The following is a 27,038-nucleotide window of genomic DNA, read 5'->3' on the forward strand; positions in this document are numbered from 1 at the left end:
AGAAGGCAGTTTTGAAAAACTTGCCCACAATAGTATAAGTCGTCATTCCTGTCAAATCTCTTTTTTTAAAATGAATGGAGCTGCCACTGAATTTCCAGTCTGTTGAAGCAGAATGTCACAAAATCCAGAGACATTGCAGCAGACTGGACTTACAGTCTGTGTCCAAGTACCTGAGGCTTTGATTATACATGACAAAGATCAAGAATCATCACACTTGCTACTCAACTGTAAAAAAAATTGACACCATAATTTTTTTCTCCAAAAGAATTTTTTATTGTGCTGATCAACATTTTTCTTCTGGTTTTGAGGTTAGAAAGCTGGTATTGGAAGAAGTAATTTACTGAATCATGTCACAAAAGCTCAAAACAAAAGCTGCATTAATTATTCCAAAGCAACCAGGAACCCTTGATGTTTATTTAATTTAACAGTATAAAAAGCAATAGAAAATAGAAAAGGTTACATATGATTTTGAAAAGGTCATATTTTAATAACTATATTTCATTTCTGAGATAGGATAACCATAAAAATGATGGTATAATGCTTTAAAAATTAAAGTCTGTACATAACCATTATTTAAAAAAGCAACATTTATGGAGTCCCTTTGTAGTTATAAAACTGTAATTTTTCTTTTTTTAAGTTGTTTTCCTGATGATTTAAGTGTTTCTTTTGTGGGTGGTGCAGTTTAGTTTGCTGGTGAAAGAAAGATATTGAAAAATACAGCAAACACCAGAAAGACTAAATAAGCAACAATGGAGATCCAAAATCTTGGATCTTTTATAAAGTTCTTATCAAAGCAGCTGAAAATGACATAACCTATTGACATCCCAGCTAGGCCACCAGCAATGTGAGCCACAAAGGACACCTTAAGAGAAAAAGAAGTAAACTGTTAAGTTACATTTCAAGACTGAGGAATACCAGCACTTCTGTAACATTATTCATCCAAGGATTTGAAAGCACTTATAAATATTACTTTAGCTTTAACACATGCCTATGAGATAGGTAAAGGATACTTAGGGATCATTAGTATTTAAATGTAGCTACTCTGATGGAAGGCAGTAGCTGTTTAATAGTGTACAGCTACATATCAAATTAAAACTGCAGGTATGAATCTAGGGAGGTAGAATTAAATTATTCAGAACTGGGAATTTGGCTAGAATTTGGATATAATTTATGAAGACAGTCATGACATCTTTGATCACAGTTTTATGCCTCATCCAAAATATGCATGTCCCTAATGCCATGCTGGGACATTCCTTCAGAACTGACTCTAAGGGAACATGGTTCCCTACTGATTCGCTAAAAGTCAGTGTGCACAGTATATAGAAATTCCTTGGAGGTTTCCAGTTTAGAGTGTGATCAAGCCCAACCCTGCTTAACTTGAGATATGAAAAGACACAGTATAAGGTGGCATGGCTGCAGGTGATATACAAAAATACTCAGGATGAACAGGAAAGTTATAGATGTAAAGCACTGAGTTACCACAGTGATGAGTGCAGTATGAAAACCTAGATGAAAGAGAGAAGAAAATTAGATATATTAGATAGAAATGCATCATGAAATACACACACACACACACACACACACACACACTTGCATCATCAGGATGGCCACAAACGATCAGCTATGCCATGTTTACTTCCTTGTTATGAGAGTAACTGATTATTAAAGAGAGGTCCAGGAATGGTGTGTTAATCTGTGCTCCCGCTGCTGTTTGTGCAGCCAGGTACTGGGTCACAGTAGAACAAGGCTGATTACTTCTCAGAAAGAGAGGAAATTTTGAATATTATAATAGAAGAGATTTCTAACCAAATAATAAGATGCCATAGTCCAAAATACAGATTTAGTTTGACAATATACCTGTAGCACTGCCCAACTACTACAAATGGAGTTTTAAAGTTAGTAGGTAAATTTAATACTTAAGGAAATAAGGGATTAATGTAGCTGGCAAGAGAGACTTCGGAGCAAGCAGATGTCATGTTAGCTTCAAGTGTGTGTGGAATATATATATGTTGTCACTCAATGTTGACACTAACAAGCCTGCTATCCAGTCCCAGGTGTCTAGCAGAGTTGCTAATTACAAATTGTGAGTTACGTTTATAATGTAAATAACACTGTCTATAACTGAAATGCAGCTATTTGAATCAGAAATAACTGACATAATGTAGTCCATGCTGTCATTTCATTGTCGAATTATCAGTGACTCTTGAGACAAAGATATTCATGTATAGCACTGTCAGTTAATAGTTTAAATTGAGCTACATAATGGGGGCAAATATAACATGTCCCTGCCCCAAATAATTTAAGGGCAAGGCTGAGAACAACAAATATCTTGTGTCATAATCAGGATTTCAGTGTAAGTCTGTAGGGGTGAAAGTACATTAGTCCATTCTGTCCCAATGAAGTTCTTGAACAATAAGAAGTCTACATCTGAACAGGGTTCACTGACAATGTCTCTCAGACCTCTTTCATTTGGCCTTATTTTCCCTTTTCATATTACCCCTGGGGGCATCTAATCCATCACCTCTATGCTGATGTCTTTCACATCTACCTCCCCATCTTCACTCAGTCACACCATCTCCAGCTGTGTCTCCAATATTTCCTTTTGGATATATTGCAATCAGCTTGAACTCAACATGAAGAAAACTGAACGCAGTCTTCTTTCTATCACTGTGGGCACTACCACCATCCTCCCTGTCCTCAAATAATTAATCTCAGTGTGGTTTTCAACTCCTCTGTTCTCTTCTCTGCAACATGGATTCTGTCAATAAATCCTACCAATTTTGTCTCTTCAACATCTTCAGAATCCACCTGTTCCTCTATTCCCACACTCCAAACCCTTGACCATGTCAGTCAAGTCTCACTTCACCTGTGGCAGCCTTTCTGACCTCATCTCTCACACCCCTCAATTGTTCCAAAGTATTCTGTAAAAATCACCACTGCTCCTACCACATCTGTCCCTTCTTTAAGTCCCTTAGTGGTTTTCTCACCTTCCACATTAAATTCAAACTCCTTGTCTGTTTTTCAGGCTTCTGCCTTCTGGGCTCCCTCCTTGCTCCTGGCTACCTCTCTTCTATTCTTCTCCATGCCTGTGCTCAAGATGCATGCCTAGGCATGTCCTAATTTCCTTCCTGCTTTATACCACGAGCCCCTATGTTAACAGAACAGTATTCCTGACCTGGTTTACCACTCCTTCAACCTCTCTTCCACCACACCTCTTCCTCCCCACACCATTTTTCATAAAAAATTATTTATGGGGACTGTGCTATTTATTACAATTTAAATAGTTCAAGGGCAGTGCCCTTGTCTGCCATTTGTTCTGAAAGATGAGTGTGCTGTCCATGCTCAAATACATAGTAATTCTTAAACACAACTATACTTCTCTTAGTATGCCCATTGTGATTAAGCAATAGACAGCAAGGGATAAAAGTCTTGCTTTACTTACTCTGAGTTTAACATAGACCCGCAGTTATCTTAATCAGTAGTAAGTTACCTGCAAGAATTACTACACAAGTACATTGACAGTATAGTGGAGAAATCTACATGCCATGCTTTATTCCATAAAGATAGTATTTTATTAAATATGTAGCCAGTTTCACGGCTGGATACAGCTTCTACAAGAAAAGAAGCCTTTAAAATATACCAAAAATCTTGGTCTCAGACAGAGGTAACAGCTTATTACAATGTATATAGATAATATAATAAGCACCCATCCCATCTCTGGATGCCTATACATTATCTAAGTTAACAAATGTATCTTCAACTTTTTATAAGCCAAGTAGCTGAGAGGAAGAATTTAATCAGAAAAATGTGAATGATAATTGGGAACCATCAAAGAACACCTAACTAAAAGTCACAATCCCACAATTGAGGAAGAAGGCTCCTGGTTTAGAGGGGAAATGAAGGCAGCTATAAAAAAAGTAACAAATGGAACAAATGGAAAGCTGATAGTATATGAATATAATTCAGAAGTTAGGAACTGTAGAAAATTGAGAAGGGAAGTAAAGGGACACAGAAATCTATGGCTAACACAATTAAGGACAGTAAGAAGGAATTTGTTTAATATATTACGAACAAAAAAGTCCTGACAATGGTATTGGCCCACTACTAGATGGAAATGGTAGAATTAATAATAATACAGAAAAGTCAGAAGTGGTCAATAAATATTTCTGTTCTGTATTTGGGAAAAAACATGATATTCTCACCATATGGTGATAACAGTCTTTCCATTCTATTAGTATCTCTGGAAATGATAAACAGAAGCTACTAATATTAGACATTTTAAAATCAGCAGGTCCAGATAACTTGCATCCAAGAGATTTAACAAAGCCATCTGAGGAGCTCCCTGGACCATTGATTTTCAATAAATTGATTTTCCTTGGAGCACCAGGGAAGTTCCAGAAGACTGGAAGAAAGGTAATGTTGTGCCAATGTTTAAAAAGAATAAACAGGGTAACTTGGGTAATTATAGGCTTGTCAGACTGATATCAATCTTGATCAAAATAATGGAGTGGCTGATACAGGACTCAATTAATAAAGAATTGAAGGAGAGTAATGTAATGAATGAAAATCAACATGGGTTTATGGAAAATAGATCCTGAAAAACTAATTTACATATTTTTATGAGATTATAAATTTGGTTGATAAGGCAATAGTGTTGACCTACTATGCATAAACTTCTGAAAAGCGTTTGACACAACATTTTGATTAAAAACTACAACAATATAGAATTAACATGGCATACATTCAAAAGACTAAAAAATGGCTCAAAATTTAGTTGCAAAGGAATCATCATTAAGCAGGTCTGTTTCCAGTGGGGTCCCTCAGGGATCACTTCTTGGTCCTACACAATTTAACATTTTTTTCCAGTGACCTGGGAGAAAATACAAAGTCACTGATAAAGTTTGCAGATGACAGAAAAGTTGGGGAAGTTGTAAATAATGAAGAGGACAGGTCACCAATTCAGCGCAAGCTGGATCACTTGGTAAACTGGACACAAGCAAACAATATGCGTTTTAATATGGGTAAATGTAAATGTACACATGAAGGAACAAAGAATGTAGGCCATACTTACACAATGGGGGACTATCCTGGAAAGAAGTGATACTGAAAAAGATTTGGGTGTCATGGTGGATAATCAGCTAAACATGAGCTCCCAGTGTGACGCTGTGGCCAAAAGATGTGATCCAGGGAAATCTCAAGTAGAAGTAGAGAGGTTATTTTACATCTGTATTTGGCATTGGTGTAACCATTGCTGGAATATTATCCAGTTCTGGTGTCCACAATTTGAGAAGGATGTTGATAAATTGGAGAGGGTTTAGAGAAGAGCCACAAGAATGATTAAGGATTAGAAAACATACCTTATAGTGATCAATAGATAGACTGCAGGAGCTCAATCTTAACAAAGAGAAGGTTAAGGGGTGACTTGATTACACTCTAAGTATCTACATGGGGAACAAATATTTAATAATTGGCTCTTCAATTTAGCAGAAAAAGGTATAACACAATCAAATGGCTGGAAGTTGAAGCTAGACAAATTCAGACTGGAAATAAGGTGTAAATTTTTGACATAGAAGGTAATTAACCATTGCAACAATTTACAAAAAAGTTATGGTGAATTCTCCATCACTGAAAATATTTAAATCAAGATCGGATGTTTTTTCTAGCAATTATTCTGGGAAGTTCTCTGGCCTGTGTTACACAGGAGATCGGATTATGTGACCACAATGGTCCCTTCTGACTTAGAATTTATTACTCTATGAAAAAAACAGTTTACCTTCTCTCATAAGAATGTAAGAATGGCTATACGGGGTCAGACCAATGGTTCATCTAGCCCAGTATCCTGTATTCTGACAGTGGTCACTACCAGATGCTTCAGAGGGAATGAACAAGGCAATTATTGAGTAATCTATCCCCTGTCATCCAGTCCCATCTTCTGGCAGTCAGAGGGTTAGGGATACCCAGAGCATGGGGTTGAGTCCCTGACCATCTTGACTAATAGCCATTGTTGGACCTATCCTTCATGAATTTACCTAATTCTTCTTTGAACCCAGTCATAATTTTGGCTTTCACAACATCCACCAGCAACAAGTTCCACAGGTTGACTGCATGTTGTATGAAGAAGTATTTTCTTATATTGTTTTTAAAGCTGCTGCCTATTAATTTCACTGGGTGAGCGCTGGTTCTTGTGTTACGTGAAGGGATAAAAAACACTTTCCTATTCACTTTCTCCACACCATTCATGATTTTGTAGACCTTTATCATATCCCCTCTTAAGTCATCTCTCTCCTAAACTGAACAATCCCAGTCTTTTTTCTCTCTCCTCGTGTGAAAGCTATTCCATACCCATAATCATATTTGTTGCCCTTCTCTGTACCTTTTCCATTTCTAATATACCTTTTTGAGATGGGGAAACCAGAACATCATGCAGTATTCAAGATGTGGGCATACTATGGATTTATATAATGCCATTATGATATTTTCCATCTTATTATCTCTCTCTTTCCTAATGGGTCCTAACATTCTGTTAGCTTTTTTGACTGCCACTGTATACTGAGCTGATGTTTACAGAGAACTATCCACGATGACTCAAAGATCAGCTTCTTGAATGGTCATAGCTAATTTAGACCCCATCATTTTGTATGTATAGTTGGGATTATGTGCCATTCTGTTTCTTGGTGCAACAGGAATCACCACAATCTTTCAATATTTAAAACAATATTTTTCTACTAAATTCCAATACTTAATACTGAGGTATAATCTAAGGTCTAGTAGAGCATTAGTTATAATTTATCCAAGCTATTTTAGTGAAGTCTGTACTTACTTGAGGCCCATTCACAGGAGCGATAAATCTTCTGTACAGAGCAAATCCCATATCTGTTCCAACTAAGAAAACACAATTATCATAAAATTGTTCATTCAAATTGACAAGTCATTTCTGAAACAAATCCAAATAATGGGTGTAAGTTACAACATGGTATGTCTTCTAGTGGCATCTACAAAGCTAACTACAAAGAGCTCATATCACCCACAATTGAAGCAGTCACTTTTGGAGTGAAATGCAGGAGCTAGTAAAATAAAAATCTACACTCAGCCACGGGATTCCAACTCCTATTGACTTCAGCACCACCCTTCTAACAGAGCAAAATTTAGCTAGAATTTTATCAAGCACCATACATAGCTGTGGCACTACACAGGTAATTAGTAGTATTTAAAAGTGCAAAGCAACACTAAATAGTTTAAGGCTCAGATCAGTTTACATTATAATTTAACCTAACCCCAATTTACATTTACTTTGTGGTTTTAGCAAACTGAATAATATGCAACTGATATCTCCCTGACTATTAGTATTTTGGACTCCAAATGGGCATTCATATTTGTACAGTTTAATACTAGGTGTCTTGCATAGTTTTTATTCTCACATACATACTAGGTAAGATTAAAATTACCTATAATCCCAATGAGGAGCAATCTGAAGACTCCAAACAAAGGAATCATTTCTCTGAAGTTCTTGGAGAGAAAAAAATAAACAATTAAGCTATATAATTATACACATGGACTTGTACATGCATACACATACACAAACAGTCCATTTACGTATATTAATATACACTAAGTAACACCCTACATTTCTATAGTGCCTTTCAAACAATCACAAAGCATTTTACTAAGGAGAGTCAGTATCATTCTCCCCATTTTACAGATGAGGAAACTGAGGCACAGAAAGTGGCATGCCCAAACTCCAACAACAAGGAGCTTAATCCACTAGACCACTGCTATTATCACCTTTCACAGTCTTCCTTATTCTATAATGAAAACATATGTCCTTTTATATGCCTTTTGGTGATAAAAATTAATTAAAAAGAAGATGCAATCTACGTACTGTCAGCCCTTTGAGAATGATTATCCAGCAAAACAATATTTTTGCCTTACCCAAAGGATACCAATTTTTAGAGCCTCTCATGCCTTTGGTGGTGGAGACTCAATGCTATTTGCTGAACCAGGCCCCCTCTTTGTTTACCTGAAAACTCTGGTGATGTGAACTCTTTAATGTATCATTTATAATTCATACTGCCTGTGATCACACAGAAAATAAAGGTTTGACTGCTGACTGAACTTCTTAAGAGAAGATTTGCTGAAGAACTGATGTTTCCATGAACTAATGTTTAGCAATGTTTAGAATTAGAAGACTAGGACCCACCTTTGGTGACTGATTAAACTACATCATTTTTTAAAAAGCCACCCAATATACAGTCAGCTTCTCTGACACTAGAGATCACTGAAGCCAAGATCTTAATTAGCAAACAAAAATATGTTTAGTTGCAGTTAAGGTTATGTAGCAGGACACTTCATCTGAAATCTTAAAAGAAAGAAACTAACAAATTACTGGGAGAGACCTTTGCACTCCTTTCCACCTTTGTTTTCCCTACAACATTAGTGATAATGCTCCCCAACACTCCATACGGTTTTCACTTCCATCTCCCACAGACACCAAAAAATCAGTATGAACCCCAGCTTCATAAAACTTGCATTCCAATGCCAAACCTTAACAGAGACCTCATGTGCTTTTTCATTGATTATACTCAGAGACCAGAACATCTGATTGTTACACATTCCAAGCATTTGGGAAGTTATTCTGGCTAAACAATGCTGAGGTCACCAAGACTTTATGTTAGACTACAAGTTTGATTAAGCTGGGGTTTGTATTGCTTTTTGGTATGTGTGGGAGATAGACATAAAAGATTCACAAAATAAAGGTTTAAAGTTCCTGTTAAGCTGAACTACTGCACCCAAAATGAGATCAATACAATTAGACATTTACATGAATATATAGCCAAAATTATTTTTTGAAGGGATATACAAACCCTCATGCTTCAGGGCATCAGTCAAGTTCTAACTGAAGCCCTAGAGTTTGGGGTTTTTTTGGTTTTGTTTTTTGTTTGTTTGCAGCTTATTCCATAATTGTTCACTATGGGGTTTCTTGTACTTCTAAAGCATCCGATTTTGGCCACTAGCTGAGACAGAATACTGCACTACATGGGATCGTAAATGGCAATTTCTATAGTGTAATGTCACTTTGGCTGAAAAATGATGTCAACTGCTAAATTCACTTTTTCCTCTTTTAATAGCACAAAAAGCATCTATGAAGCTTTGATTTCTCAAGGACAGACACAGTTTGTTCAGCATATATGTATGTGGCAGTTGCATTTTCCTTAATTATTCCTCTTTGCTGAAAAAAATTGAACATTTTATTTACACAAATAAGATTGATCCAAAAGTGAACAAAGATCCACAAAGAATCTGGTTTTTTTTCTCAGTGCATTTCTGATTGTTTCCTTACCACTAAAATATTCATAAAGTATCCTCCAATGAGAGCATAGACTCCTCCTGAAGCCCCTACGAGAGCCTGGAGCGGATCACAGACTGAGCTAGCCAAGGAACCTGAAAAAGACAGAAATGTCCTTAGAACTAGAGTCCTAATGGAAACTTTAAGATGACATTTTCTGCACCTTACATCAATAGAAGCTAAAGAGCACAACTGAAATTACAAGAGATTGACTGACATATAAGAAACTGGGGAAAGAAAACAGGAAGAAAAAAAGGCCAATTAAAGTTTTACCTACACCAATGTGATGCGGATGTGAAAAAGGCTAATGCAGTCCTAGGATGCACCAGGTGAGGTATTTCCCGTAAACACAGAGAAGTGTTAGTACTGTTATACTGATAAATCCTCATCTGCAATAGTGTGTGTAATTCTGGTCTCCCATCTTTAAGAAAGATGAATTCAAACTGGAACAGGTGCAGAGAAGGGCTGCTAGGATAAGCCAAGGAATGGATAACCAACCTTATGAGAGGAGACTCAAAGAAGTTGGCTTGTTAAGCCTAACCAAATGAAGGCTGAAGGAAGATATGATTGCTCTGTATAAATACATCAGAGGGATAAATACCAGGGAGGGAGAGGAGATATTTAAGTTAAGCACCAATGTAGACACAAGAACAAATGGATATAAACTGGCCATAAACATGTTTAGGCTCGAAATCAGATGAAGGTTTCTAACCATCGGAGGAGTGAAGTTCTGGAACAACCTTCCAAGGGGAGCAATGGGGGAAAAAGCCTAACTGGTATCAAGACTGAGCTTGATAAGTTTATGGAGGGGATAGTAGGATGAGACTGCCCACAATGGCATATAGCAAATCTCCAACTGCTAGTAGCAAATATCTCCAATGGCTGGTGATGGGACACTGGATAGGGAGGGCTCTGAGTTACTACAGAGAATTCTTTCCCTGGTGTCTGGCTGGTGAGTCTTGCCCACATGTTCAGGGTCTAACTGATCACCATATTTGGGGTTGGGAAGGAATTTCCCATGAGTCAGATTGGCAGAGACCCTGGGGTTTTTCACCTTCTCTGCAGCATGGGGCACAGGTCACTTGGAGGTTTAAACTTGTGTAAATGGGGGATTCTCAGACATGCTTCTGCCCCCTGGCCCCGACTCCAGCTGTGGCTCTGGCAGGGACGGGAGAGGCACCTCTCCCTCAGCCCCAACTCCAGGACTATAGTGGGGACAGGCTCCTCTCCCTCGGCCCCAGCCCCCTTTTTTTAAGGAAGATCCTGTGTTACAGCAATTAAATGTTTCTATTCTTTGTTCTGTGGTGCCTCTGTTTACACAATTTATGGGGATAAGCAGTATTTTATCTGCCAAAAATATATACCTTATTGAGTCTGATCTACATCCTGAACCAAGATTTATACAAAACCATGAAATACCATACATTACTACCTTTAACCAAAATAAAATACCATCAAGACATCAAACAGTTTTCATTTCATTTGGGTGAGGAATCTCACTTTAGGTTCAGCTTTGCACTGTCAGCCACCAGATTAAATTCTGAGCAAAGGGAACTGCAACCTGAAATATGGGTTGCACATTATAGGATTTCATTTTTTTTTGCTCTTCAGAAAAGCCTGTTATGTGCATAAGACTTCAGTCTGTGCATTTGCAATAGTGATAAGGAAGCCGTTCTAATATGATGCACTTGAAGGGTCAAATCCTCAGCTGGTGTAAATAGAAGTAGTCCCACTGACTTCGTCGCTGCTGTACACCAGCTGAGGGTTTGGCCCTAAATGTCAGATTCCAGGAAATCTTTACAGTCCCCTTTACAGATAGATAGATAGATAAAGTGTTTTGTTTCTACCGGTGGCATACATCCAGACATTACCTCAATATTGGTGCTGCATATAACAAAATTAATTCCACACATGAATGGAAAAATTAGAGGGAACATTGCTCCAGACCTATGAATGGCCTCTTAATGGACACTGCAATTGTACGATGATCTCCCAGCTGAAGCTATGCTTTGAGGATACGATAAAACTCAGAATGCAGTTCCATCTGAATGCATGAGAATACAGAGGTTTGAGAATTTTTGCAATAACTGCCATCAGACTAAACCCTTATACTCAACATTTTATAATGTCCTCTGAGAAAGGAATTGATCTACCTTTCATCAGTAGAAACTTGTCAATAAAAAGTTATATTTATAAATCATAGTGATCTGTTAATATGCATGTCTTATCATTCAACAGGATTTTAGCAGCCTTAATAGGGAAGTATTAAAACAAGCACCAGAAGTGGTAACCAAGCATTATACCTAGAATTAGAAGCAGTAGGGAGGAGACAAGTCTTGTTTTCTTGGTGATGGAGTAAGATTACAGAGGAACAATGTTGTTGCTTCTTTCATTTTATTTTATTTAGAATTAACAGAAGCTATGTTAATTCTAAGGGTACATCTATACTACCTGTCAGATTGGCAGGTAGTGTTCGATGTATCGGGGATCGATTTATCGCGTCTCGTCTGGATGCGATAAATCAGTCTGCTAATTGACGCCCGTACTCCACCTCGGCAGGAGGAGTAAGCAGCGTTGACGGGGCAGCCGCACCAGTCGACTCACCGCCGTGAGGACAGCCAGGTAAGTCAAACTAAAATATTTCAACTTCAGCTACGCAAATAGTGTAGCTGAAGTTGCGTATCTTAGTTCGAACCTCCCTGCTAGAGTAGCCCAGGCCTAACAGAATTAACCAACTGAAGACCGCAACAATAACCAACTTCAAGATGTGCTTTTACAGGAACAATATCTGTGCCTATTTTTCTAGAGTCCATAAACTGGAGACTTTAGAATGCAGAACAATAAAAGCAGTTTACTATTTCCACTGAGAATTAATTCAATTTACTTATCCATTTCAAAGATGTTAATTCTAAAATACTGCCCACTAACACTTGGTATGAATTTATATTTCTGTATGAATGAATTAGAGTGATAAAAAATTGGAAGGGAGAATGGCTATAAAGTTGAAAGAAACACCTGAGTGGAGTAGAGTGGAACATAGGGTTGTTTTCTAGTATGTTATTACAGTAAAAGTTTGGAGTCCAGACATTCTCTGCACCAAGAGAACTGGTTATGTTACACAATCCAGTATACCAACAACTTTGATTGTCCTGTTCAGGAAAGGGGATGTGGCAATAATATACATTGATTTTCTGATACAGACAGTTCTTCATTTAAGCTTACCCATTTCCCATTACACACTGACCTCCAATCACTCCTGCGAGATACACCAGACTAACCCGATGCCCTTTATGAACCATTTCTAAGGGGATCCCCAAAATAAGTTGCAGAAAGAGATTTCCTAAAATGTGTTGAATGCTGCAAGGAAAAACATGTTGATAATTGAAAATCAAAATTTTAATTAACAAACATTTAAAGTTTTCTCAAACTATAGCTAATACATAATAAAATGGAACCCTAGCATCCTGGGGGCATGCTTTATTTCTACAGCCAAAATAACTTTTTAAAAAGTTAGTAAGACAAAATAAAAGCTGTTATAAATTATATACTCAAATAACTCAAAATAAGTAAGCCTTACTTTTTAGGGGGTAGAGTCAGGACTATGCATTTGGATCTGGAAGGCCAGAGTCTGCATATAAGTCAGAGTAAGGCACTCTGGTGGAAAGGCAGAACTGGATTACAGATTATGAAGAACAGGTCTCAAAAAAAAAAAAAAAGTAAAACATGGCCATACTGGGTCAGACCCGTGGTCCATCTAGCCCAGTATCCTGTCTTATGACAGGCCAGTGCCAGATGCATCAGAAGGAATGAACAGATCAGAGCAATTATCAAGTGATCCATCCCCTGTCGTGCCGTCCCAGCTTCTGGCAGTCAGAGGTCTAGGGACACTCAAAGAATGGGGTTGCAGCCTTGACCCTCTTGGCTAATAATCATTGATGGACCTGTCCTCCATGAACTTATTTAATTCTTTTTTGAACCCAGTTGTACTTCTGGACCCTAGCAATGAGTTCCACAGATTGATTGCACATTGGGTGAAGAAGTACTTTCTTATGTTTGTTTTAAAGCTGCTGCCTACTAATTTTATGGGGTGACCTCTAGTTCTTGTGTTATGTGAAGGAGTAAATAACATTTCCTTATTCACTTTCTCCACACTACTCATGATATTTTAGACATCTATCTTATCTCCCCTTAGTCATCTCTTTTCAAAGCTGAACAGTTCCAGTCTGTTTAATCTCTCCTCATATGGAAGCTGTTCCTTGCCTTTAATAATTTTTGTTGCCCTTCTTTGTACCTTTTCAGGTAGGATTAAAACTATACTACAGCCATGCTATCTATACTACCTTGTACTGATCTCGCAAACTAAACACGGATGGATTAGGTCAGATTTTGGAATGGAGAGTGACACCTCACTGCTGCAGGAAGTGGTGCTGGCAGTTCACTAGGTGGAGCTCTTGTCATTACTGACCCTGTCATGGGGCACTGCCCTTGAACATGGCCCTTTTTGTGGCCCTGCAGGTTCATTGCCTCCAGCACCAACTCAGGTTATTTCAATTAATTACCTAGACTGGTAAACCAATATCATCTTTGTGGGAGTCTGATTTATTAACTTTTCTACAGCATGTAACTCACTTCTGAGTTGAAGTTCATGTCTCCTGTGGGTCCATGTAAGAGTCCCTATAGACTTTTTGCTCCTGTTCAGGAGGTCCCAGCCCTCCTCCCAAGGCTGGGTGATATTTTCAAGTTTCTCTCCTTAAAACTGCAGCCTTCCATTCTCCTCCTTTGCGCTGGGTTATAATTTGGGACAGCTGTAGGGCCTTATCAACTTTCAGCTGGCCCCTTACCCCAATTAGTCCTCAGGCTCAGAGGGTGCAGCAGGCAGTGTTCTCCTGCTGTTGTCTGCCCTGTTCTCAGGGAAGAGGCAGCATACTAGTCCCCTTCTTCCACCTCATACCCAGCTGGTTGGGTGAGAGAGGAGCCTTGTCTTGCCCACTCTGCAAGGCTCCTGATCCAAGGCCCTTAAAGAAACAGTAATAAAATTTCTCCCAACATTATTTATTCCTGGGACTGCTTCCTCTCTACAAATACCTCTTATTTCTTATGTCTTAGTCTATATCAAAACCTCCCAAAATATTATAAGGGCCATGCCATGTGACTGGGGTGGGCTCACAACGAAGCACCACTACCTTTAAAGGGGACAGCCTACCATGATGCAGATCCTACTGCACCAGTACGGTGCCCAGAAGCATCATCCTGCAGACAAGTCTTAAGACTAGGGTCCTGACCACATGATCTTTATAAATCTTACATGGTAAAATCTTCCATTTTCCTAAATGAATACATGAATTTTGGACATAGACTGAGATTTTCAGAGGAACCTAATGGAATGACACCTAACTCCCTTTGGCTTCTCTGAAAAACCTGTTTAGAACATAAGAATGGCCAGACTGGGTCAGACCAAAGATCCATCAAGCCTGTATCCTGTCTTCCAAAATGGCCAATGCCAGGTACTTCAAAGGGAATGAACAGAACAGGTAATCAACAAGTGATCCATCCCCTGTTGCCCATTCCCAGCTTCTGGCAAACAGAGGCTAGGGACACTATCCTTGCCCATCCTGGCTAATAGCCACTGATGGACCTTTCCTCCATGAACTTATCTTGTTCTTGTTTGACCTTGTTATAGTCTTAGCCTTCACAACATCCTCTGGCAAAGAGTTCCACAGGTTGACTGTTTGTAGGGTCCATTGTTACATTGCTTACCCAGCATGCACTAGCATATATGAAATGAATCTCCAAGCTTCTTCCCTCTTGTCAGGCCTATAAATAAAGGGACTGTTCCAGACACCTGTATCCAGTGTGATCCACTGTTTCTGGGGCTTCCAAACAGCATAATAAATGAATACAGCCAGCTGGAAACAATGAGAGACTTTAACAACTTCTACAATGATTTGGAATTAAGAAATATAAATAATTTTCCACCAATAATCCCCAAATCCTTAATATATAATTGTCTCATGGCAGATTTCAAACCTTCTATATACAGAAATGCATAATTTCACTAACATACAACTATGTGTGTAATGGTCAGAACACACACTGGAAACAACAAGGGTAGAGATGCAAAAGCAAGCACGCAAATTAGGAAATACCAAATTTAAAGGGGTTCTTGCCACTGTGCATGTTCTTTAATCCCACTGACTTCAATGGATTTTAAGGATATGCCTGAGTATTCTGCTGAATCAAGTTCTGAATGATAGAGCAGTACAGTAACGCCTCACAAAGTCGTCCTAGTTAACGTTGTTTCGTTGCTGATCAATTAGAGAACATGCTGGTGTAAAGTTGCGCAATGCTCCCTTATAATGTTGTTTGGTAGCCACCTGCTTGGCCACTGCTTGCAGAAAGAGCAGTCCGTTGGAGCTAGCTAAAGGGGGCTTGGAACCAGGTTGGACTGGCAGCACCTCATCAGCTCCCTGCTTCCCTAAATTCCCTGTCCAGCAGCCACCCAGCAGGCTATCAATTGCTGTGCAGCTCAGCTGTCCCTCCCCACACTGTCCTGTGCTTCTCCTGCCCTCTGCCTTGGAGCTGCTCCCAGGAGCCTCCTGCTTGCTATGCAGAGGGGGGACGGGGAAGAGGGGTGCTAATATCAGGGTGTCTCCCTCCCCCCCTCCTGTATCTTATCTCCAGAGCAAGGGGAAGGGGATGACACCAGGACAGAGGGAGCTTGCTGGCAGCAGCTGCTGTCTCAACTTGCTGATCTACTTAAAAAGGCAATGTACTTATAGTGGAGTCAGCATACTTAAAGGGGCAACGCGCGTCTCTCTCTCACACACGCGGTGTGTGTCTCTGTCTCTCTCTGCCATGCTGTTTCCACTCCCTCCATTTGTGCTGCCGTGGAGAGTGTGAGGCTACATTAACAACAATGTGTTAGGAGAGTTAGTTCATCATTTATCAGTAAGGCATTCCCTGGGAAATATCCCATCCTCTTCCACCCTCTGACTTCACCACCTCAGCCAAGCTTCACAATCATCATTGCTGTGTACAGTATTACATTGTTTGTTTAAAACTTATACTGTGTATATATATTATATAAAATATAGTCTTTTGTTTGACAAAAAAAATTTATCTCAACCTTAACCCCCACATTTATATTAATTCTTATGGGGAAATTGGATTAGCTTAATATCGTTTCGCTTAAAGTAGCATTTTTCAGGAACATAACTACAACGTTAAGTGAGGAGTTACTGTACTGTAGAACAAGAAGTTTGTGATAATGTAACTAGAAACTGAAACCTGATCAATATGCACAAAGGGGCAGAGTTAAGGTTGCACAGGCAACCTCAGTTCTAGCATTGCCTAATGTTCAAATGCCTGGTTTTCCACCTCAAACATTCTTTTCACACAGGAAACAACATACAAACACTGGTCTTAAAAAAAAAAAATTGAAAAAATGAAGAAATTCCATCATATATTTGCTAGACCACAGAACAAGAAGTCAGGATTCCTGGTTCTTTTCCAGGCACTGGGTATGCAGGACTTCATAACCAAAAAACAATTTGGCCTACACTTTCAGTGAGACAGTTGGATTAAGTGGTTGAAATTGGAGTCTGCCACAGAGATCTCTATTTTATCAGCAATTCTGCCAGAAGTGAGCTTGTGAAATGCCTAAGATCCTTAGTTACTTCACATATAAAATGGGGGAATAATACTTGCTAGAGATATGAGGTCTTGCTGGATAAGGACTGAGAAGTGGACAATTAATAACCAATCAGCGGAAGAGGCAAGACTAAAACTCCTGGGCTCACAGCCTAGTTGCATCTTCCCTCGGCCAAAGGATATTTTGACTGGGGAGGACAGCGAGGTCATCAAATTTGGGAACATAAGAACAGCCATACTGGGTCAGACCAAAGGTCCATCTAGCCCAGTATCTTGTCTTGCAACAATGGCCAATGCCAGGTGCCCCAAGGGGAATGAACAGAGCAGGAAATCATCAAGCGATCCATTCCCAGCTTCTGGCAAACAGAGGCTAGGAACACCATCCCTGTCCATCCTGGCTAATAGCTACTGATGGACCTATCCTCCATGAACTTATCTAGTTCTTTTTTGGCCTTCACAACATCCTCTGGCAAGGAGTTCCACAGGTTGACTGTACACTGTGTAAAAAAATACTTCCTTTTGTTTGTTTTAAACCTGCTGCCTATTAATTTCATTTGGTGACCCCTAGTTCTTGTGTTATGAGGAGGAGTAAATAACACTTCCTTATTTACTTTCGCCACATCAGTCATGATTTTATAGAGCTCCATCATATCCCCCCTTAGTCATCTCTTTTCCAAGCTGAAAAGTCCCAGTTTTATTAATTTGTCCTCATATGGCAGCCGTTCCATACTCCTAATAATTTTTGTTGCCCTTTTCTGAACCTTTTCCAATTCCAATATATCTTTTTTGAGATGGGGTGATTACATCTGCACACAATATTCAAGATGTGGGTGTAACATGAAAAGTGACCATTTATTCCTACCCTTTGTTTCCTATTTTTTAACCAGTTACCCATCCATGAGAGGACCTTCCCTCTTATCCCATGATAGCTTACTTTGCTTAAAAGCCTTTTAAGGGACCTTGTGAAGGCTTTCTGAAAATCTAAATACACTATATCCACTGGATACCCCTTGTCCACATGCTTGTTGACCCCTTAAAAGAACTCTAGTAGAGCACATGCAGTTCAGTTTAGGATTTTAAGAAACGTAATCACCAAGTGTAAAACAAGTTCTGCTGCGCATGTGCCAGTAGCAACTTTAAGAGGCTCTTAAACTGGCCAAATGAGTGTGGGTTTTCATAGGGTAAGGACACTTCTGGACTGTGCCCTGCAAAATAGTTTTATTTCTCCACTAAGCTCATTCTGATGCTGAACCATTTTTGCTCAAATATTTAAAAAAATTCAACATGAAACAGAAACCAGAGATGGAAGATTTCAGCCTGCATGGTTAAAATTTGCCAGACTTACAAGGAACTGCAAAATAGGGTATTATAATGGTACAATATGTATAATATGGACTTCATATGTGCAATGAATGAAAAATAAGTTACTAAATGGAAGATAATCAAGAAGTTAAAAATGCTCAATTCAGTATGTTTTATGATCACATGCAAACTCCAGTGCTGAACAACAGACAAGAAGCCCGTGACTCTAAAGTGAAACAACTGCAATTTGTATAATCTAAACCCCAGTTTGACTGTTGTTCCTGTAAAATAATAGCATTCAATGAAAGACAAGTGCAAACATTTACAACGTTACCAGGTAAGAACTCTTACCTCAGCTATACTAATCGAAATGATGAAGAGAGGAGGAGGGATACAGTTTGCTCTTTCCAGGTAGGTTCCTCTGGCATTTTCAGGAAGCATCCATTTGGAAATGGACTCATGGATCTTGTCACAGCTAGTACAAACTCTAGAGTTTCTGTCATTGTTTTCCTTTTCTTCCTCCTCACCAGACGTATCCGTGTTCATCCTCTCCATCTCCATATTACTTACTCGGAAAAGGCCAAATACTTAGGAATTGCAAAAACCTGTTCCATCAAACATACAGGTTACTATTTTACACACAATCAGCACAACATTCAGATGACTGGTAAATTTTATAAGAATAATCTCTAGCACTATGATGACAAACTTACACATCACCTTTCATCCAGAAAGGTTCTCCAAAGCACTTTACAAACTTTATCAATCACTCCACCTATTGTCTAACAGCACAAAGCAACACTACACAACAATTAAGACAGAACTGAAGACTCTTGCTTCCAGGTAATATTACAGAGGAATGTAAGGTAAGCACAATACAACTAACTAAAAATTGACTTTGGCTAGGACTACATGGCTAAAAATCCCTATTTTTAGGGGAGGGAAAACCATCATGAACTCTTTAATGACCCATTCAATTACCTCAAACCATATGCAAAAGTAGCAGCAATTTGCATCCTCTACAGCTCTGGAGGCAGTATCCCTGACCCCTTCCATTTGGGATTCATAGGGTGAAATGGAAGCAGCTTTATTTATGGCTTCAAAGGATATTGCCTGGAAATGCACTGAATCAAGTCTCACCCCCTATATGCTATACCAGCCAGCTACAGACCACTGCTGGGGACTGTCGTCAGCTACTGTCACTACTGGGGTCTCTGGAGTCCCACAACCTAGGTTCTGTCAGTGTAGGTCTGGCCCTTTCTGTTTTTCAGATATACTCTGTAGATTTCTTTTCTATCAGCTAGATTGCTTAAATGGAGACAGACACCTTGAAATGTAGTCAATTAAAATACACTAACATTGTTTCTGTGCTACACCCATCCCCCAAGTATCTCTGTCAATTTTGTGGTTTTAGTTACAAAATATTTCTCTCCAGTTGATCTGTGAAAGACACACAAAGGAGAGGTGGGGAACAGTAAAAATGATTGTACAAATGTGCTGTCAGATGCACAATGTAAATGAACTTTAAAAAGGAAATATCTCTATAATCTTTTAGACAGCCATTTTAAGTGTTATTTGTAACAATTGTAGGTAAAAAGTTGAGTGTCCCTTTATTTAGTTGTAATTCAGCATAACTTGCAGACAGAAGTGTTTAATACAATTTCCCTCAGACATGCTTCTCAGCTGTCCCTGATTTTGCAAATATTTTTGTCCTCACCTTGATCCAAAAAGAAACCAATCACATGAAAATAATGTTCCAGAAAGTAATTGCTTATCTTTGTTTTTTTCTACTATTAAAAGACAAGCACTAGATCAAAGCACAACAACAGAAACATCAATTACACACTCTTTACTAGAAAGTCTCTGACCTAGGCCATGTCTACACTACTAATTTTTGTTGACAAAAGTGATGGCAACAACCATAAGTCGACATAATAAAAATCGGAATCTCATGTTCACACTTGCTCCCTTGGTCAGCAGATCGCATCCACAATGGGGGTACCATCGACAATGTAAGCATTGCACTGTGGGTTCCTATCCTACAGTCCAGCTTGACACCTTCTGTCGCTAGGTGTTGTGGGAAGGCAGAGAGGAAGGTGAATGAATTCACCACTGGCAAGTCATGCCTGACCAACCTGATTGCCTTCTATGATGAGATAACCGGTTCTGTGGATATGGAGAAAACAGTGGATGTGATATATCTTGACTTTAGCAAAGCTTTTGATATGGTCTCCCACAGTATTCTTGCCAGCAAGTGAAAGAAGTATGCATTGGAAGAATGGACTATTAGGTGGATAGAAAGCTGGCTAAATTGTTGGGCTCAACGGGTAGTGATCAAAGGCTCGATGTCTAGCTGGCAGCCGGTATCAAGGGGAGTGCCCCAGGGATCAGTCCTGGGGCCGGTTTTGTTCAACATCTTTATTAATTATCTGGATGATGTGATGAATTGCACCCTCAGCAAGTTCGCAGATGACACTAAGCTGGGGGGAGAGGTAGATATGCTGGAAGGTAGGGATAGGGTCCAGAGTGACCTAGACAAATTGGGAGGGCTGGGCCAAAAGAAATCTGATGAAGTTCAACAAGGACAAGTGCAGAGTCCTGCACTTAGGAAGGAAGAATCCCATGCACTGCTACAGGCTTGGGACCGAGTGGCTAAGCAGCAGTTCTGCAGAAAAGGACCTGGGGATTACAGTGGATGAGAAGCTGGATATGAGTCAGCAGTGTGCCCTTGTTGCCAAGAAGGCCAATGGCATATTGGGCTGTACTAGTAGGAATATTGCCAGCAGTTCGAGGGAAGTGATTATTCCCTTCTATTTGGAACTGGTGAGGCCACACCTGGAGTATTGCGTCCAGTTTTGGTTCCCCCCAATACAGAAGGGATTTGGACAAATTGAAGAGAGTCCAGCGGAGGGCAATGAAAATGATTAGGGGGCTGGGGTACATGACTTACGAGGAGAGGCTGAGGGAACTGGGGTTACTTAGTCTGCAGAAAAGACTAGTGAGGGGGGGATTTGATAGCCTTCAACTGCCTGAAGGAGGGTTCCAAAGAGGATGGAGCTCATCTGTTTTCAGTGGTGGCCGATGACAGAACAAGAAGCAATGGTCTCAAGTTGCAGTGGGGAAGGTCTAGGTTGAATATTAGGAAACACTATGTCACTAGGAGGGTGGTGAAGCACTGGAATGGGTTACCTAGGGAGGTGGTGGAATCTCCATTCTTAAAGGTTTTTAAGGCCCGGCTTGACAAAGCCCTGGCTGGGATGATTTAGCTGGTGTTGGTCCTGCTTTGAGCAGGGGATTGGACTAGATGACCTCCTGAGGTCTCTTCCAATCCTAATATTCTATGATTCTATGATCGTGGCACATCTTAGGACCAGGCTAAATGTCCTGTGATGCATTGCTTTGTGTCCCAGCAATCCATGGACTTCTGGCTTTCTTTCGTGGCATTTTTGCAACAGCCATGCTCTGCTGTGCACCCCGGCATCTTTGTGGGAAGGGATGGGTCCTGCACTCTCTCTTATGCTCTGTTAACTGTCATGAAGACATTGTGGATGGCAGTGCAGTTAATCAAGTTCCTAGCTGAAGACAACTTGCAGATGCCTGACCTTCTGCATGACATGGATTGGAGCAACTTTCGATTGCTTTTGGCATTCACAGAGCAGCCGCATAAGGTAGACTGTCATTTTTGGGCTCAGGAAACAAGCACTGAATTGTGGGATTGCATCATCATGAAGGTGTGGAATGAAAAATAATGGCTACAGAACTTTTGGATGCAGAAAGCCACCTTCCTGGAACTGTGTGTGGCACTTGCCCCAGACCTGCGGCGCAAGGACACCAGGATGAGAGCTGCCCTCTTGGTATAGAAGCATATGGCAATCCCTGTGTGGAAGCTAGCAACTCCAGACCGCTACCAGTCGGTCATGAATCAATTTGGAGTGGAGAATTGATCGCTGGGGCTGTGTTAATGTAAGTGTGCAGGGCAATTAGTCGCATGCTGTTACGGAGGACTGTGATGCTGGGAAATGTACGTGAAATAGTGGATGGCTTGCAGAAATGGGGTTCCCTAATTGTGATGGGGCAGAAGATGGCATATATATTCCAATTTTGGCACCAGACTACCTTGCGACAGAGTACATCAATAGGAAAGAGTACTTTTCCATGGTGTTGCAGGCGCTTGTGGATCACCGACGGCGTTTCACTGACATCAACACGGAGTGGTCTGGGAAGGTGTATCTTCAGGAACACAGGCCTATACACAAAGCTACAAGCAGGGGACTTTCTTTCCAAATGAGATATTCAACATCTCAACATCACCCTAAGCCGTGGCTCATGAAACCTTACACGGGACACCTGGACAGCAGTAAGGAATGGTTCAACAACAGGCTGAGTAGGTGCCGGATGACAGCTGAATGTGCACTTGGCAGATTAAAGGCACGCTGGCAATACCTTTATGGCAGGCTAGACCTTAATGAGGATAATATTCACATGGACATAGCCACGTGCTGTATGTTGTATAATCTCTGTGAAGCTAAGGGTGAAAGGTTTGCTCAGGGATGGAGTGCTGAAACAGACCGCTTGGCTGCTGATTTTGAGCAGGCAGATACCAGGGCTGTCAGAGGAACCCAGAGGGGGGCACTTCGAATCAGGGAGACTTTGAGGCAGCACTTTGTCAATGAGCACCAATATTGTATATCTCTGTCACAGGTGCTAGTTTTCCTAGGACACAATGGTGTCATTTTGAGCCTTATATTCCTGTAAGACAATGACAACAATGTCTGTGCATGTATTGGTAGTGCCTGCAATCTCAATTTGTAGGGGAGGGGGATGTGATTCACTGTTAAAGAACTTTGATTTTATTGAACAAGAAACACCACATGCAAACGCCTCATGGGAAAGGAGGAACCAGGGAAAGACAGAATTTCACAACTGTGTGCAAGTCCAGTTAACATTGTGAAAGTTGTCCAATGGGGTGAAGTGAAAGAGGGACTGATCTGCTCTGTCTACAGCACTTAAGGATTGTAGCATCTACATTTGCTCCTCCATTACTTTAATCATCCTCTCAGTTGCGTCCTTAAACGCTTGATTCTCTTTTCTGTCCTGCCGTTTGGCTTCCCAGCACTCCTTATGTTCCCTTTTTTCTGCATTGGAGCCCTGCAATACCTCCCAGAACATGTCTTCTTTGTTGCATCTTGGGCACTTTCTTATCTGGTGGAGAAGCTTGGAAGGGGTGCGTGGGGTGTTCCTGATGGCCACATCTGGTGAAGTACAGGGGACAATGCACAGAAGCGGGATTGTTAAATTCATGCACACTATTGTAATATTTCAGTTAAATTCACCTTTTGCAACATTGCAATCACTTTTTCACTGACCATAGCCAGGCACACATCTCCATGAACAGCCAAGGCATGGTGAGTGTTGTGGGGAGAGGTTGCTCCACATGGGGAAAAGAGCACACACTCTCTGCAAGGCTTGTGGTGCAGCAGTTTATGGAAAAAGATCTAAAATTCTCCCCGACTTTTCCACAGGCAGGGGTCATTCTAGCAGACATCTCACCGCTAAGGGCAAGCAGGGAAACAAGGGTACATCTACTCCATGCTTGTGACTTCCGCCCTGATCTCTATGCTGCTTGCCTATGTGCTGCTTTGGTCCCTGCACAAGTGATTGCCAAATGGCGCAGGAAAGTTTCCTACAATGGGGGAAGGAACAAAGCTGCTGTGCCACAGAACCTTCAGCAGAGAATTACTGAGTTCTTCTTAATTTTGTAGTGTACGCATACCCTCAGTCTTACCTCTTTTTAAAAAACAACAAAATGGTGCTCCAGCAGCAGAGCAATCCCTAGCCAAACTGAAATTTTACTTCAGTAGTAACTCCAAGCATTAATGACAACTACTGACCTACTAAAAGACACATTATAGTATCCATATGATCCTAAGAGAACATACTTCAAAGTACTGACTTTGATCTAGCTTGTGGGATATGAGTGGTAAACAGACTCTAGGCATAAAGTATTTTTAAATGTGTTCTCAGACACTGGATAGGTCCATCTACCACTGTGGTAAAGCCGCTGTCTACAGTGTAATGTACATTTAAGAAAATATGATGTCTTTATGGCCAATTTTTTTTTAAATAAAAAACCCCTCTCCACCCACTTCTCAATCTCCTTTCACCAAAACCACTGTTAGTTTATCTGGGCTGCATTTGTTATCGGTTTCTAGTCTAGGTTTTACATGTTCTTTTAATATTGCCAACGGAATGTCTTTGTGGTACTGGCACTGAACAAAAGCAACTGCAGGACCCTAGAACGCTGAGAGTTTTTTTAGCCATTATCATTATAAACCCACTAACTGCATTCAACAAGCACTCTGTGGCTGCACACGCTGACAGGGTATGTTTAGACTGGAAGCGCTGTGACATGGCTATTTCAGCCTCACGGCACATCCCTTAGAGCGGCTCTCTGGGCAGGAGCCGGTTTTATAGGGATACTAAAATCCCCAGATGACCGCACTACACTCGCTTCTCCCCAGCCGGAGGCTGGTGCTTGGCCCTGGACGGAGGCAGAGACTCTGTCCCCTCAACGGCCTGGGCAGCTTTTCCCCCAGGAAGCGTTTCTGGGGAGTTTTAGGCCAAGAAGCTGAACCAAGTGAAGTGACCGCCCCGCCCGCGAGGCTCAGCGGCACTCAAGGGCTCCCCGTGCGGGGCAAGGCGCCAAGTTACCTCACGGCTCACGGACTCGCCCCGACTTCCAGACAGGACCAGCACGGAGCCCACACCGCTGCCGCCGGCCCGCCCCCTCCTCACGCTGCCCCGGGACCCGGGACTCCGCTCCGGCCTACCTGGCTGCTCCGAGTTCGCCGCCGCCGCCGCCTCCCGACTCCAAGTCTCTGCGCCAGCCCCTCCTCCTTCTGCCGAGTAGCATCAGCCCCCGAGCCGCTCCCCGGCCCGCCCCGGTGGCAGCCCCAGCAGGAGCCTCCCTCAGCCGCATTCCCGGGCCGGGCAACCTCCGACACGCCCTCGTCATGACACGGCCAGGCCGCGCGCCCCAGTCGCTCCAAACTGCCTCCAACCGCCAGCCTCGGTCCCCTCAGCCCAGGGGCTCTAGGGGCTGCAGCCCAGGGGCTTGGGCTAAGCGGGGGCCGCAGGCTGGATCCGGCCAGCGACGAGTCTCCACACTGCGAGCCGGACACCGGCCCCTAGGCGAGGGGTGTTCAGGGAATCTGTGCGTACTGCCCCCGCCCCCAGCACCGGCTCCGCAGCTCCCATTGGCTGGGTACCGCAGCCAATGGGAGCTGCGAGGACAGCGCCTGCCGGCATGGGCAGCGTACACTGTGCAGAGTGGCCTGGCCCCTCTGCCCAGGGGCTGGATGCGCTGGCCGTCTGGGGAAGAAGAGCAACAGGACCCCGCGCAGGCAGGGATCCTGCCTTAGCCCTGCTGCACCGCTGACCAGGAGCAGCCACCCCCACTCCTGCATCCCAACCCCCTCCCCCAGCCCTGAGACCCCTCCTGCACCCCAACCTCCTGTCCCATCCCTGGCCTCACCCCAGAACCCCCCCCCCAAGCTGGTGCTACACCTCCTCCCATATCCCAATCCCCTGCCTGAGCCCACTCCCCCTTTCCAAACCTCCAGGGGCCCCACAAAATCTAATGGCCCCAGGCCCACAGGAGAGTTAATCCAGCTCTGCTGCAGGGCACCAACAGAGTGGTAGCGCTATCATTCTATGCCTCCCATCAGACCCTGGGTATCCCTAATTCAAAATTGGGTTGCTACCTAAATTTTCCCAGGATCATCCCTTTTTTTGAGGTAGGTGTTCTGGGAAATCCAGAGGAGTGCTCAGTACACACTGTTGGCTGTCCAGTTTTACTGGCGCAGGATCATTGCAGAGGTCCTGATTTTTTTGTACCTCAGAGGTGGCAACTTTAATCCCAAATCTCACCACTTCCCTATCTTCCCTGAGCATATTTCCCTCAAACTACCTCAACCCCTCCCATCCCCGCTGAAGCCTCAATCCTTGTCAGATCCTTCCATCCCCAATCCCTCTATTCCAATACCCCATTTTCCTCTACCATGGGCACCCACACCCTTATCCTCAATATCCCCAGGCCCTCCCCATCCCGAACCTCCCATTAACAATCCTCCCCACACTCCAGTCACCCCCAAATTCCTATCCCAATCCTTCCCCAGGCCCATTTATCCCTCCTGCTTCCCCCATCTTGACACACCATGTTCCCAATCCCCCAGGCACCCCCACATCCTAATCTTCCAAGACACTCCCCCATTCCCACCAGGAACTCTCACTCCCTAAACCCTTGCATCCCATCCTGCTTCTCGTATTAACCTGGGAACCCCAAATCCTTCATGCTTTCCAGGCATCCTTATTCCCCCACCCTTATCGCTCCATCCCCAAATCCCATAGTCAATGCCTCTGAAACTGGGGGTCATGTGTTAGCATAATCAGAGTAGCTTGATTAGCTCCTAGGCAGGTCTTTCCATTCACAGATTCAAAGGAAGGAGTGTGTCTTCGGGTAGTGACTCTGGGTACTCTGGGGCCCAAACACCAATGGACAAAAAATTGTGGGTGCTCAGCACTCACCAGCCACAGCTGTTCGGCGGCTGGGGGAAGCGCTTGGGGGAGGATGGAGAGCAGCGAGTGGCGGGCAGCAGGGGCCTCAGGGGAGGGGTTGGGGCAGGAAGAGAGAGAGAGGGTGTGGCCTTGGGAGCCAGGGCCAGGAAGGCCAGAGGGAGGGCCT

General features: G+C 42.0%; 1 protein-coding gene across 4 annotated transcripts; it reads right to left on the reverse strand.

The window, feature by feature from the left end:
* Positions 1–281: 281 nt before the first annotated feature.
* Positions 282–25,495, reverse strand: RHBDL2 (rhomboid like 2). Of its 4 annotated transcripts, none has more exons than XM_039511894.1 (9): positions 25,126–25,495; positions 18,647–18,900; positions 15,101–15,249; positions 12,588–12,700; positions 9,338–9,438; positions 7,446–7,506; positions 6,821–6,882; positions 5,358–5,394; positions 774–4,870 (listed from the first exon to the last, which is right to left on the reverse strand). In XM_039511894.1, the coding sequence occupies exons 2-8, from the start codon at positions 18,854–18,856 to the stop codon at positions 5,368–5,370; spliced, it is 723 nt and encodes a 240-aa protein (XP_039367828.1). In that variant the 5' UTR covers positions 18,857–18,900; positions 25,126–25,495; the 3' UTR covers positions 774–4,870; positions 5,358–5,367. The 4 variants fall into 4 exon arrangements, with proteins under 4 accessions (XP_039367827.1, XP_039367828.1, XP_039367830.1 ...); XM_039511895.1 differs by lacking the exon at positions 774–4,870 and adding an exon at positions 5,006–5,193; XM_039511893.1 differs by lacking the exon at positions 5,358–5,394 and having other exon boundaries at positions 282–862.
* Positions 25,496–27,038: the final 1,543 nt, after the last annotated feature.

The sequence above is a fragment of the Mauremys reevesii genome, linkage group 23, assembly GCF_016161935.1.
Source record: "Mauremys reevesii isolate NIE-2019 linkage group 23, ASM1616193v1, whole genome shotgun sequence".
Lineage (NCBI taxonomy): Eukaryota > Metazoa > Chordata > Testudines > Geoemydidae > Mauremys > Mauremys reevesii.